The sequence below is a fragment of the Aulonocara sp. 'chitande type north' Nkhata Bay genome, linkage group LG9, assembly GCF_057382095.1.
Source record: "Aulonocara sp. 'chitande type north' Nkhata Bay isolate Kocher_YH1m ecotype deep benthic linkage group LG9, A_spYH_male_GT1.1, whole genome shotgun sequence".
NCBI lineage: Eukaryota > Metazoa > Chordata > Actinopteri > Cichliformes > Cichlidae > Aulonocara > Aulonocara sp. 'chitande type north' Nkhata Bay.
This window is the reverse complement of record NC_141352.1, coordinates 7250730-7265717: the sequence shown is the minus strand read 5'-3', so window position 1 is coordinate 7265717 and position 14988 is coordinate 7250730. Positions and strand designations below refer to the sequence as shown.

General features: G+C 41.0%; 1 protein-coding gene and 1 long non-coding RNA gene across 14 annotated transcripts in view; one reads left to right on the top strand and one right to left on the bottom strand.

Annotated features, from left to right (window-relative positions):
- LOC147321511 (receptor-type tyrosine-protein phosphatase mu-like) overlaps positions 1-14988 on the bottom strand; it is a 230309-nt gene that overhangs the window by 98002 nt on the left and 117319 nt on the right. For all 11 annotated transcript variants that reach the window (XM_086305457.1, XM_086305458.1, XM_086305462.1 and 8 more), the window contains exons 15-17: positions 11230-11411; positions 10921-11015; positions 7876-7912 (exon numbers count right to left, since the gene is read on the bottom strand). In XM_086305457.1, the coding sequence (XP_086161583.1) occupies positions 7876-7912; positions 10921-11015; positions 11230-11411 (314 nt within the window). The remainder of the gene's footprint in view (positions 1-7875; positions 7913-10920; positions 11016-11229; positions 11412-14988) is intronic.
- LOC147321512 (uncharacterized) lies at positions 1365-6070 on the top strand. 3 transcript variants are annotated; one of them, XR_015130976.1, is made up of 5 exons: positions 1365-1881; positions 2425-2490; positions 2792-2947; positions 3400-3492; positions 3790-6070. It is a non-coding gene; the product is annotated as an uncharacterized LOC147321512 (long non-coding RNA). The 3 variants fall into 3 exon arrangements; XR_015130977.1 differs by having other exon boundaries at positions 1366-1725; XR_015130975.1 differs by having other exon boundaries at positions 1367-2490.

Below are 14988 nucleotides of genomic sequence, written 5' to 3'. Positions count from 1 at the left end.
AAATTCTTTGAAGTTGCGGAAGCTCACGCTGCTCTGATGGAGGCCTTTAGCTCACCGGGATCTTTGGATCAGAGGTTTCTCTGAGATTTGGGTGAAACAGTAACAACCTGGTCAGGTGGTGAGCAAAAAAAAGCTCTCAGCAGACAGAAGCATGAAGTGCTGTAACACCTGGCTCTGACCTGAACCTGAGTCTCTGCCCTCCTCCTCCAGACTCCTGCACCGAGTTCAAAGCAGTTCTCCTGCTGATCAGCCCAGTGAGAGGTTCATTGTCTCTGGTACCAGGGCTGGAGCTCCTTCCTCTTCACCTGGCAATTGCTGATGCTTGTTGAAAGTTCTCAAGTGGACTTTTCTTCACAGTCCTCTGCTGTCTGTGCACCTTTTCCTCCACTGTTCCCTCCCGGTGAACTTTCCACTCCCACCCCTGTGAGAACAGTTGACCTTTTTAGCGGTGACCTTCTGTGCATTCACCCTCCTGCAGGATGCTGATCATCATCATCTGGACAGCTGTGAGGTCAGCAGTCTTCCTCGTGGACTTCTGTAAGCCACAGCCATCCAAAACACTTCACCTGACTATGGGAATATAAAATCCTACATGAAAAAGCTAGTGTTTGTTTTAAGAGGCTTTAATAAAAGGTTAATGTTGAACTGTAACTGTTGATCGGGGTTACTAAGAGACGACATTTGGTTGCTATGGAAACACTCTGACCTTCCCAGAATGACATCACCTCTTTCCTTCCTGTACAGGTAACCAATCATAAACTGGGTGTACCTGAAGACACGACCTTTCTCCTGCTGAGGTCTGACTGATTCGCTGCCTATTGATTATAGATCAGTATTGATTTACTGCAGCAAACCCCTGTTAGTCTTCTTCTTCAGTCCAAACTGATTTAAACTGAACTGTGAGCCAAACAGAGGAGAGCAGAGCGCTGTTCACCTAAACATACCTGGAAGAGAAGCTCGTTAATCAGCCAATCAGTGATCAGATGTTATTAATCAATCAATCAAGCAGCAGAAGCAGAGAAAGAACAGGAATCTCCTAACCATGTGTTCATCGCACTCACAGAGGTCAGTTAGAAAAAATGTGTTTATTAAAAAAGGATCAATCAGTGTATATACATATACTCACGGTGTTACCATGGCGATCAGTCAGTGCATACAGATCATGAATGTTGAGTCTGACTTAGTGAAGGGTCTCTGCTGGGCCATGAATGGTTTTATACTGGACACTAATCAGGTCCAAAAAATGATGCTGGTTTATATTTGACTGAGAACAGCTCCTGCATGCAGGCCAAAGAACTGCTTATATGACTCATCGACAATAAAGTCAGTGATTATGAAGGACAGAACAAAGAGTGTAAACGGGATTCATGCACTCAAAAAAATGAATGAGGTGGATTGTTCAGTGTATATTAATTATTTATTTTCATTTTACTTAAAATATATGTTTTTGTTAAGTTAACATATGTTTTTCTAATCAAGTCTACGTAATTGTGTCTATTATTCAACGTACATAATACTAATGTGTTACTTGATCGCATAACATTTAAGTTAAGTCAATTAGGATCGATATACCTTGTATATCCACAAGGTGGCAGTAATGCAAAAACAGTTGTAATGAAACTGCGCAGAACAAGAAGGTTTCACGGCTTGTGCCTGCTCATGCGCAAGACTTCAAATTTAACTGAAAAAGGCTGTTTTGGCGCCAAGCTGCTGTTTCTTTGAGAGGTAAGACCACTTTTTTCTTTGACTATGTTGTGTAGTATCTATATGTCCAGCATGGTTATATTTTGCGTTTGTCTTACAAGACATGTTATATCGTTTGCGTGTGCTTGTTTTACATTAGTTTTACTGGGTCCTGGACATGCTTATTTTGTGGACTGTGTAAGAAACATTTTTATTGTTTTTTGTTTTATTAAGGGATTAGCTACAGGGGTTCATGGGGTTATTCTTTCAAGGGGTTATTTTTCCATTTGCTTTCTTGGGATTCCTTTAATGTAATCCGAGAGTCGGAAATATCGAATAGGATAGCAAGGATAGCATAAAGTGACATTTAAAATCCAAAAAGTCAAGGGCGAAAGCCACTGTGACACCATTGTTCTGCTCTATCAGTAATCTGTATTATGTAAAAATGGTCTGTAAATACAGCATGTTTCCTAGCGGAGTTATACATATCAATGTAGTTATAAATTACAGTTTGTGAAAGTACACACTTAATTTTTTAAATAAAATTATTCAAGACATATGAGTGGACAGACAATGGAGGTCGACAGACCTGGTGATAATTGCTTCTATAGAAAGTTAGCACATGGCAGTGTCAATCTCTTGCTTTTCTTCTGAGTAGTATTTTATTTAGTTGTAATTCAAACAATAATTTGCTTCTTGAAATTAAGTAATGAATTTCTTGTTTTACTTTATAAATCTCAGATCCTGCCTTTACCTGCTCCCTCCTATACTGATGTGGTGTATGTGGTATTGCTGAGCTTGTATGTGGTATGTGAACTGTTATACTTTTAAAAACAAAACTGTTTTATAAGTTAAGTTTTCTTTTGTGACCCATCCCATGCCCCTGTTATTTCGTCTCCACATCTGAACCATGGTAAAGGTTGCAGTTCAAGGGCCTGAGGCATGAAATTCTTTTCAGATCAGCTGTGATCAATATTTTTTGGAACTTGATAAATAACAATAAAAGCTGTAATGGCTCCATTAGCATTTTGTGTAAATGTTTGTATATGTGTACATATAGTATGTATATTTACAGTACAGTATGTTGTGTTTGTTGACATATTTTCAGGTGGAAGCAGAATATGTGAGGATTACTACTGCTGCACATGTTCCAAGGCTTTTTACACAACTTGACCAATACACTGACCAGCTCATAAAAGTCTTCAAGAAAAAAGGAGGCGTTGCAGGGAAGAAAATTAGATAAACTTTGGCCCCAGCCACACAGGTGCGTTATTCTGTTGGTAGCAAAATATTATGGCTAATAAGATCATTTTCAAATTTAAACAGCTAGTGTATGGTAGCTGCACAGTGCACTTACATTTATATTAAGAAAGACAAAGTTTGGTACTCAAAACGTTGGAAAATTTAAATTACCTAAACATATGTAAAATCTGATCCCTTGATTTAGGTTAAACCAGAAGTGAATGTTTTTATGTTATGTTTTGAATGCAAAAAAGATGATGTATTAGTTTGTCTTTACCTCCATTATGGACATATATAATGTGGTGGAAACCCTGCCCAACAGGTTAACTATTCATGTCCATGTGATGATTAGTTGGTCTTGTGTACATGTCTATCTGTGCAGTGGATATGTCATTCATTTTGCGTATAATGTGAGTTTCTGTCATCCTAAAGTATATCTGTTTTCTCTTCCTGTATCTCTGCCACTCTCTACAGAAGGAAAGTATTGAAAAGGGGAGGGAGTGTGTCCTCAGGGCACTACCTTTTTACCTGAATGAAGACCCAAGCATCCTCTTCAAAGAATAATTGGTTGGTAATTTTAGTTTAGTTTTTTATCTGTATTAAACCAAATTTTGAATAACTAATGTTGTTGCATGTTGTAATGTTGTTGTTGTTGTAATTTGCATGGAACCTGTTTAAATGTTTTGGGAAATCTTCTTGTATACCCAAACTATTTATATTTATCGTTGAATCTGTAGTCTGAAATAGTGGCGCACTGGGGTGCATGTTCCTAATATTGTGTTTATGTCATTAAAGGGTAGCTTTGGCCCTTTTTCTTTCTTTTTTTAAAACTGGATGCCATTTTTCTATGTTTTTGTGTCTAAGCTACAGCTGTTCAGAGGGAGCTGGAACAAATTACCCTTGCTATCTTTACCATCGAAAGAGCTGATGCCAGCACTCCTCCAGCCGATGTGGGTGTAAGCGCCAGACGTCTGCTTTATATTTTTATTTACGATTGAGTTCATGTTTGTTTTATAATTCATAGATTCATTACATAAGTCATCTTTTCAGGATTAATAAATGTGAAAATATATGTGTTTACATAAAGTAATTTTAAGTCACTGTTTTGGGATTGGAACCTAAAAGGGGGTACCTCTCACTTTAATTATGTAAGTGCAATAGTAGCATGAAACCCTGTGTGAGAGGGAAGGGGAGGAGCATGGACAGAGAGGTTAGGAGTCTCACGGTTTTCTGACCGTGTGCACAGCTAGTTCTGGATAACTGCTATTTTTTGGAACTTTCATGCTTTTTAGGAAGGAGTTCATTGTTACATCTTCCGTTTGTAATAAATAAACAGTCTTCAAATCATAATGCAACTGGAAGCATTTCTTTTGGAAACCAGGAACACGCGTCAGCCATAGACTCTTCTTTTTTGAACTTGGTTTATTGGAAATTACCCTACAGTGGGTATAACCATCTAGTGTGTCCTGCATGACCTGGAAGACCTGGCCTCTGCATGTGCACTCTTAATGGGTGGGATATATGCACTGAATCTCAGTTAACCTCAAGACTGAAAGCTAAGAGACAATCAAAAGTATTGAGATTTAAAGGATTTAATTGAGAGATGATACTGCACCAGAAATGTTGAAGGGTGGTGTGTATATTAGCGTTCAAGGCATATTGTTATGAGGTGGAAATATGTTCATATTCAGTTTGTGTTACATTGTGTGCATTGTAAAGGTAATTGCAATACATACTAAAATTAAGGGTAAGTTAGGAGGTTGATCTGATATCCTCGTGTTGGTGTTGTTCCCAGATCATCATACTAAATGTTGTTCCAGGATCAACATTGCAAGTGACCAATCAGAATGTTGTGACGTCATACTTTTGCGACTTCGGGAAAAACCGGCGTAAAACAAAAAACTGTACTTAAGCTGCGTGAAACCGCCTCTGTCCGCCGATCAACGGACCCTAACCCTAACCGTAACCCTTTAATAAACAGTAAGCAGAATTGATATTGTCCTTGCAACATTGGAATTTCATAAATGCACGAATGGCTTGGAATAGAATAACGTCACAACAATGTGATTGGTCACTTGCAATGTTGAACCTGGAACAACATTTTCATGATGGTCTGGGAACAACACCAACACGAGGATATCAGATCATCCAAGTTGGGAATGCAGGATGAATGTATATTTTGTGGACTTTTAAAGACGAACAATTGTTTCCATGTTAAAATGTTTCCATCTGAAGTTTTTTGCCCAAACACTGGTAAAATAAATGTTGACAGTGGCGAGTGTTAAATGGTTACTGCTGTGCTGTTGCAAAAAAACTGAACGCTGACAAGCTGTTTTATTGTTAGACCATAATGTTGGCATGTTTTGTTAAAGTTTTATTTGGGATGGTGATGTAATTTTCTTTGATTGCTAATATCAGTGGACTATTTATTATTATTATTATTATTATTATTATTATTATTGTTGTTGTTGTTGTTGTTACATTTTTTTTTTTTTTTAATTGTGGCTGTTGAGGTGGACACTTCACTTTGCATTGTTAAAGGAAAGCACTTCATTGGCATTGTGTTACTGGACTGACCCTAAGCAATCATTGCAAATAGCAACTTTGCTATCCATTTTAGACACTAAAAGAAAAAAACACTCACAGACCTTACTAGCATCACATGTGCATAACTCAAGTGTCATCTTATCAATGTGTTATGTGATCTTCAATGCGTTTTTTTTTTCTTCTATTTCTGGTAGATAAAGACATTTAATTTAAAGTCTTGATGTTGCATCTGTCTACATACTGTTAATTACTAACCCTAATGAGCTGTTGTGTTTTATTTTGGACTGGGTTTACACAAATGCTCACTGAATGTGTTGGCAATAAAATAAATTTAAAAAAATAAGTTGGATGTACTTAATTCATTTGTGTGGAACCTGTTGACAAAATAGATTTATGTAAAACTAATTAATAAAGCACAAGGTGGCTGAAAATATAATATTTGAATTAATCTAACTTAAATTTAACATTTTACTGCCACAAATAAGAAATGTGTTGAAGTAACTAATCTAAACTATCTAACCTGAAAATATATCATCTATGTTCATACAACATAACTTGATTTAGTTAGTCTTAAATATGTCTTGTTAATCTTAAGTAGTTTTTTTAAATTTGATGAACTAAAGATTTTTGCTTTAAACTAACATAATTCAATTTCGTGGAACCTGTTGACAAAATAATTTTAATTAAAGTCAACGTTTCATTTTTTTGAGTGTGTGCACAATAACCAATCATAAAAGACAAAAACAAAAAAAACTGTAACCTCCAGCACCGCCGCTCAGGCTCCTGGTGGACACACCCACGATATCAGGTTCAAAATCCTACGTCGTCTCGTTCTCCAGAAAACTTACTCTGACTCCGATTTAGCTCAGAGTCAAACTCGTCACAGAGTTTCAGCAGATGCACCTGCGGCACCGACGTGAAGCTCCTGCATCACCTCGTTCTCAATTACTGGATTCACAATCTGAGGTGTCCACAAACATAATCCTGTCCCTGTTTGATATCAGAGACAGCAAGCATGAAGTCCAAAGATCAACCGCTAACCCGAGGTGCGGTACAGGTGTGATAAAACAGGAGTTTTAACCTGTGTTTTTCTTCGTGCTGTTATTATTGACACATTGATATTTTCTCTCATGTATGTATTTTTATGAGCATTTTTGGTTATTGCTGATGAAACATAAAGTTATTATTGGAATAAAAATCATCATTAACGTGAGGCTGAATGTCAGCTCAAATGTGCGTTTCTCTCCACACGCTTCATAATTGAGGGTGCAGCATTTCTCCTTTGTTCTTTTGAAATAAGGTGGAGTTGATCGTGTGCAGAGATGGAAGGAAGTGAGTCTTTTTTCTGTCTGGCTGCATTTAAACGTCACGCCTGCTTCACACGCTCACAGAGGCGGTATCATGTTTCATTTTACACCTTTACTTTCTGCTGTCTCGGTGTGTTTTAACATTCAGCAGCCGTTCACATCACAGCAGCTCTGTTAGTGCTGCAAGGCATCATGGGTACTCTAAAAGGCAATATGGTGGGTGGGGGGGGGGGTCCTACCCCCTGGGGTTGGCCACTAAAGTATGACTGACAGGTACGTAGGGACCGACAGAGCCAATCAGCATATGGTGTTGTTAGCCAGCAGAAACACGAGCTCCAATAAGAGCTGATTAAAGCCAGAACAGTCGATTACTGTGTGTGTGTGTGTGTGTGTGTGTGTGTGTGTGTGTGTGTGTGTGTGTGTGTGTGTGTGTGTGTGTCTGGTTGATCCTGGATGTCCATCAGGGGAGATAACAGTGTTTTTGTTTAGCTGTGCTGTGCTCTCTGGACACCCATACAGGCCCCGTCATTAGCCTGGGTTTAGCCTGATATTAGCGTAGCACAGAGCTCTCTCTCTGTGCGTGTGTGCGTGTGTGTGTGTGTGTGTGTCGAGGACATGAGTCCATGGTCCTCCTCTGATTGGAGGATAGGTGTCAGGGACAAGCAGCCATCTGTGAGCCATTATACCTCTAGAACCATTAGCCTACAACTCCAACAACTACACACTTTTCAAAATAAAATGATACAAACTACCTTTCAAAATAAATATTAAGGAAGACTTTTACGAATCTTATAGAAATGGGACCTTGTGTTCACTAAAATGTATTCTATAACCTTTCAAATTAAACTTTACTGCCACCAACATCATTTTGTAGAATTTCACATTTAACAACATAAACTTTCAAAATAAAAATTACATTTGTACCTTTAATCAAATGTCTATAACCATTTTCAAAATAAGACCTTGCACATTTACCTTTCACATGCAGCTAATGAAAAGGTACATACAGAATTTTTCTGATTATAATTTTTCAAAATAAAATGAAAAGGGTCCAACTGGTACTGAATAAATTTCAAAGTAAAATGCAGGCTCTTACCTTTAGTGGCCACTCGCACACAGTCGATCTTTGTCTCCTGTTGGAGAGAAGAGCAAATTAGTTTCCTGTCAACACAAATGCCGACATATTAGCTGTCACATCTGGCAACTACCCACACACACACACACACACACACACTCATCGTAAACAGAGCGGACAGAAGGCAAATTGCTGTGGATCAGTGCCTGTGCTGGCATTTACCAGCCAACACACACTCACATATAACACAGACACACACACACACACACACTGCGTGAGGCAGGTTTTGGTGAAAGGCGAGCAAGAACATCTTGTGTCTTTCTGGTTTTAACAAACAGCCGACAAATTAACCACAAGAGCTCATGAATATTCATCCTCACACACACACACACACACACACACACACACACACACACACACACACACACAGAGCAAAGCGAGGCGACAGTAAAAAGCACTACAGCTGCTGCATTATTCAACACACAGACACGCACATACAAATTAAACCTCCCAGCATCAATAATTAACACCCAACATAATACAATATGTGTGTAACTGTTAAAATTTGTCTTTTCATTACACACATATATGGCATACACACGCACACACACTGTAGCCTATTAGTGTCACTGGTCAGGCTGCTGAAACTTTCTGCACCCCTATTAAACAGCTGTGTGTGTGTGTGTGTGTGTGTGTGTGTGCGTGTGTGTGTGTGTGTGTGTGTGTGTGTGTCTGTGCGTGTGTGTGTGTGTGTGTGTGTGTGTGTGTGTGTGTGTGTGTGTGTGTGTGTGTGTGTGTGGTCTCGGTCTCACTCATCTGGTTTTATGACAGGAAGAACAGAGAAAGTGTTCAAATTGACAGAACAGAGCAGAATCATGTGGAACCTTTGTTAAAAGGGGAAGCGTTGCTCTGTCGCACGCCGCCGTTGGGCTCGGATATCTTGACACCTGCCACTTTTTAAAATAAAAGCCAGAGTGTTTGCTCTCTGATAAACACTCTGTGCACAACTGGTTTAACCCCGGAATGCTTAGGTAAACACCTGAGCTAACACAAGTAAAATATTAGTCTGGATTTAAAGTGAATTCTCTTCCTCAAGACAACATTATTGTCATCTTCATCATCATCATCTGGTATTCAGAATAATCCACCACAAACTCATACAGAAACCAAAGATGAAGGTTCAAAGCTGCCTGGCAGTCTGTTTTTACCGCACAGTCTCAGAGAAGCTTTGTTTCAGGCACAAAAACAACAGGTACTAAAAATGACTCGGTCAGGTTCAGGAGCTTTTGGGTCACTGAAAACACATGTTTAAAAAAGTCCTATCAGGGTGGAGATTATCACACAGTGTGCCACTTTATTGTTTACATGAAATGAATTTCTACAATGGCAGATAAAGACAAAATAATGTTGCTGTTAATCTGACTATCTGCAGTTTGCTTACATGCTTACATCTTGATGCAGGCTCAATCATCCAGGTAAGTAAATCTCCAAAAGTTGATTCTGTTCATCTGGACGTAGAGTTTTGTGGGAGAAAAGTTTCGTCATCATCCAGGTGACGTCTTCAGTCTCAGCTGACTGCAGGTTTCAATCTTATAAACAGTACATTTGCATAATGACTGAAACCAGCCCACTGAGGGAACAATGGGCTGGGAGGTCAGTTCCTTAATCATAATTATGCAAATTCTCATGACCATTGATCAACAACCACTGACCAAAACCCACTGATCAATGGCCATGAGTCCCATTCACAGAGAGTTGGGGAATGGCTGCAATTACAGCATTGTAAGATGGTGACAGATGTACCCTTAGGCCACTCCTCCATTCAGAGATGGTCTTTTTCACGTAAATGGCCTCCTTGACTCCGCCCTCAAACCACATCAAATTCACCAGGGAGGATATGAAAAGTGGCAGGTTAGCCTTCTTAGACTGTGAGATTTCCATCAGCAATGGGGGACATCTAAAAGCTGACGTGTACCGTAAACCTGCACATACAGTTCTTGTTCAGTATCTAAGGTTTGACTCTCATCATCCACTGGAGCACAAACTGGGTGTTATCAAGAAGCTACAACACAGAACGATCACCATCCCCACTGACACAGCAGCCAGGGAGGCAGAAGAACATCAAGAAGGCCCTGAGTAAATGTGGTTACCCCAGCTGGACTTTTGTCAAAGCTGGAAAGGCTCCTAAAGAAAGCTCCAGCAGATCCAGGAGGCCATTTACGTGAAAAGGGAAAGACCATCTCTGAATGGAGGAGTGGCCTAAGGGTACATCTGTCACCATCTTACAATGCTGTGATTGCAGCCATTCCCCAACTCTCTGTGAATGGGACTCATGGACATTGATCAGTGGTTGTTGATCAATGATGATGAGAATTTGCATAATTAAGATTAAGGAACTGACCTCCCAGCCCATTGTTCCCTCAGTGGGCTGGTTTCAGTCATTATGCAAATGTGCTGTTTATAAGATTGAAACCTGCAGTCAGCTGAGACTGAAGACGTCACCTGGATGATGATGAAACGCTTCTCCCACAAAACGCTACGTCAGGATGAACAGAATCAAGTTTTTGGAGATACGTGCTTACATATACACACGCATATACAAAGACAGAGGAGTCAGAGTGAGCTTCGGACGTGGCTTCTACATCCAACACAGACCCTCTTACAACCGACCTTGGTTTTGAATACATTTCCTTTTTAAAAAAAATGTAATTTATGTGTGCTGCATGCCCTTTGTTCATTCCTAAGATGTGAGTCTACACCAACTAAAATACTGTCTTTAGTTAATGTGTGAAAGCCTCAGGGAATTCATACTATGGAGTTCCTGTCTCTCTCAAACTTTCTTCTTCTGCCTTATTGTTACCTTATAACAAAAACACGACTTAGTTAGCATCAATCAATAAAAACAACTTAGTCAGGTTCAGTCTTCAGTCTCATAGTGATCCATTGATATCTGCGTGAATATCCATGGTAGACTGCAGACAGGAGCCGATGACAGCTGATCCAGCTGATTTAAATGATTTGAATTCCACTGTGTTGGTTGTGTTACCTGTAAACAGGTGAACTCACCCCATTGGCAGTGCTGACAGCCTGATAGTAAATCCCATAACTCTTATGAGGCAGGAGGGGAGCATTCCAGTAACCACTGTAGGTCCTGTTGTCACCTGTACAAACACAAAGGTAAACAGACTCACTGATGAACTCACAGACTGACTCAGTGAATGATTGACTGGATCACTGACTGACTCGTTTATTAACTCACTAATTAAGAGACTCACAGACTGATTCGCCAACTGACTGAGTCAATAACTGACAGACCCATTGACTGACTAACTAATTGACTGATTGACTGAGTGAATGACTGAATGTGTCACTGACCCACACAGAAGGGCATGGGCGCCCTCAGCTCGCTCATTGGAAGCTCAGCGCTGAAGTAATACTGGGAGTCCAGCAGCGTGGCGTTCTGGAAGTGAATGGGCACTGGATAACAGCGCAGAATCTCTGCAGTGCCTCTGGTCTGCCTGCGGGGGCGCTCCTCTTCCACCACCACCTGGTATTTACTACAGACAGACAGGTTGAACCGTAAACAGATCTTGTAAAACAGAGTCACATGTTTACTGTGATGCTGGCACTGAAGCGAGGCATTATCAGTTTGGATTATGGGAAAAGCAGGATCAGCTGTTTGTGGATCCTGCAGCTTTGACCATGGCTCCAGCTGAGAAGTCCGGTCAAAGGAACCTTTGGGAGAATCAGTAATGCATGTGTTCGTAAAAAGGAAAATGGGATGAAGATCAACTCTTGTTGTTGCAGAATTGCTGCTGTGAGCTTTGCTGTTCGTGATTGTTGCTGATAATTGGCTGGATTTCAGTTCACATACAAGCCGACACATTAAACTGCTCGGCTCTTCTTCTGCCCATCTGTTGATTCATTATTCAGCTCCACATAAAGGTCACCTATGCCTCTCCTCCATCACACTCTCCTTCACTTTTATTAACTCTCCGTCTGTGTGTGGAGGCTGTAACTTTAGTTTGACATTAAACTGATCGTTCATTTCCTCCTGTCAGAGCTGCTATTAAATCCTATACGCAGGTAAAAGACATAAAGGAAGACAAGAAAGGGAAATAACATGAGATATAATATTTTAAAAAATATATAATTCTAGGTAGCTGTCACCTACTTATCCCTGAATAAAAAAAAATCCTGTTCACCATCGACCACCAAAGAATTTTAAAGGACATACAAATATCAGATACTTCATTCTGTATGTGACAGTCAGGAGGAGGAGCTGCCTGATTGCTCCTGTGCTGATTTAAAGCCTCATGAACATCTCATTAAAACCTCAGTCTGACCATTATAAGGGCATCGACAGAAAAGGACAGATCAAGCTCTACCGACATTTAAGGAAACTTTAGCAACTTCGGGAAACCTGTCAGATCCATTAAAACTCTCCACGAGAGAAATGATCAACTTTATTGTCAAAGGAGCTTGCAAAGAAAAGCATCTGGACTTCTTTAAGTTACTTGAAGACGTTTCACCTCTCATCCGAGAAGCTTCTTCAGTTCTAAGGTCAAATGGTGGACACTACAGATTACTACACTACAGATTACCACACAAAGATCACTACTCTCCTCAGTGACAACAATACCTACGAAGCCCTAAAGCGAGACCCCACAAGCAGCTACAAAAATAAAGTTATCGCTTTTCTTCAAGACTTTGAAAAGGACAAAATCATTGACCGCCTTACATATCACCGCCTTTACCCAGGGGATGCCATACCCTGCATTTACGGACTTCCTAAAATCCACAAGGAAGCTGTCCCACTCAGACCCATAGTCAGTAGCATAAACTCAGCCACTTATAACATTGCTAAACACCTTGCTACCATCCTTGCTCCTCTCGTGGGAAAACCCCACACCACATCAAGAACTCCACCGACTTCACCGACAAGGTCCAGAAACTTACCCTGGATCCAGATGAAACCATGGTGTCCTTTGATGTAGTCTCTCTCTTCACTTGCAAACCCACCACGGAGGCCGTGGAGACTGTCAGAAAACGACTACAAGAAGACAGCTCCTTGGAGGACAGGACCAACTTCACACCCGATCAGACCTGCACACTGTTAGACCTCTGCCTCACCACTACATATTTCAAGTACAACGAAGGCTTTTACAGACAAAAACATGGCTGTGCCATGGGCTCCCCCGTGTCACCTATTGTAGCAACCTTTACATGGAGGAAGTGGAAAGGAAGGCTCTTGGCTCTTTCAAAGGAAGAGTACCCAGCCACTGGTACAGATATGTAGACGACACCTGGGTCAAAATCAAGACACAAGAAGTGGAATCCTTCACTGCGCACATTAACGCTGTGGATAAAAACATCAAGTTCACCAGGGAAGACACAAAGGACGACTGTTTGCCTTTCCTGGACTGCGCCGTGCACATTGAAGAGAACGGCAAACTCAACATCGAAGTTTACCAGAAGCCCACACACACGGACCAGTACCTCCTCTTTGACTCCCATCACCCTTTGGAACACAAACTTGGAGTAATCAGGACCCTACACCACCGGGCAGAACATGTTCCCTCTAAGCCTGAAGGAAAATAAGAAGGAACACACATGTAAAGGAAGCACTCAAAACGTGCGGCTATCCTAAATGGGCGTTCTTAAAGTCAGCAAAGAGGCACAGAAAAGAAGATCAGACACCAGCGAGGGAGGATAAGAAAGACAGACGCAACAACATTGTCATCCCCTATGTAGCCGGTGTATCAGAAAAACTCAGGAGAGTTTTCTCCAAGCATGACATCCCAGTGTATTTCAGACCCAGCAACACGCTCAGACAGAAACTGGTTCACCTGAAAGACAAAACTCCAAAACACAGACTTAACAATGTGGTGTATGCTGTACAGTGCAGCGAGGAATGCCCAGACCTCTACATTGGAGAGACCAAACAGCCACTTCACAAGCGCATGGCACAACACAGAAGAGCCACCTCCACAGGACAAGACTCAGCAGTCCATCTGCATCTTAAGGATAAAGGTCACTCTTTGAGGATGCCAATGTTCACATTTTGGACAGAGAGGACAGATGGTTTGAAAGAGGAGTGAAAGAAGCATCTATGTCCACTGTGAGCGACCATCTTTGAACAGAGGCGGTGGTTTACGACACCAACTCTCTGCCATCTATAATCCAGTTTTGAGATCCTTCCCAGACGCCTTAACGCCCACTCACATCCTGGGCCATCTGACCTCAGGAATTCGCATGATAAGGTGGAGCCAGGTTTCACAATGAGCTCACCTGAAACTCTGGCTGATTGGGACCCACACCCAGTTTCACACCTTGGCTCAGGGGATTAGAGGATCATCAGGGGGTCCTTTTGTCCCTCTGTGGGGGGTCACTCCCACTAGGTTTATATCTGGGACTCTCCACCATTTGACCTTAGAACTGAAGAAGCTTCTCGGATGAGAGGTGAAACGTCTTCAAGCAACTTAAAGAAGTCCAGACGCTTTTTTTTGCAAGCTCCTTTGACTACGATGACCTGGATGACTGAGAACCTTCACAGTCGATCAACTTCATTAAAACACCACAAAAACTGACTTTCAGAAAACTCGACATAAACTGTTTTAGTTCTAACTGAACACAGAACACTTAGTTTCTATCAGTGTTTGTACTCTGGAAACAACAGTTGTGTTCTTCACAGGAGTCTCACACACACACACACACACACACACACACACACACACACACACACACACACACACACACACACACAGCCTTTCTGCTTCTTAATTCAGATCAAACTGAGGTTATTGTACTCGGCCCTGAAAATCTTAGAAATATGGTATCTAACGTCTTGATGCAGGCTCAATCACCCAGATAAGTAAATCTCCAAAAGTTGATTCTGTTCATCTGGACGTAGCGTTTTCAGGGAGAGAAACGTTTCGTCATCATCCAAGTGGCTTCTTCAGTCTCAGCTGACTGCAGGTTTCAATCTTATAAACAGTACATGTGCATAATGACTGAAACCAGCCCACTGAGGGAACAATGAAAATACATAAACAGGGTGCAACTTTAACACCGATTGTCTGTATGAACAACTCGGTCACCTATAACATCTCCAAGTTTCTGGCTTTGATCCTC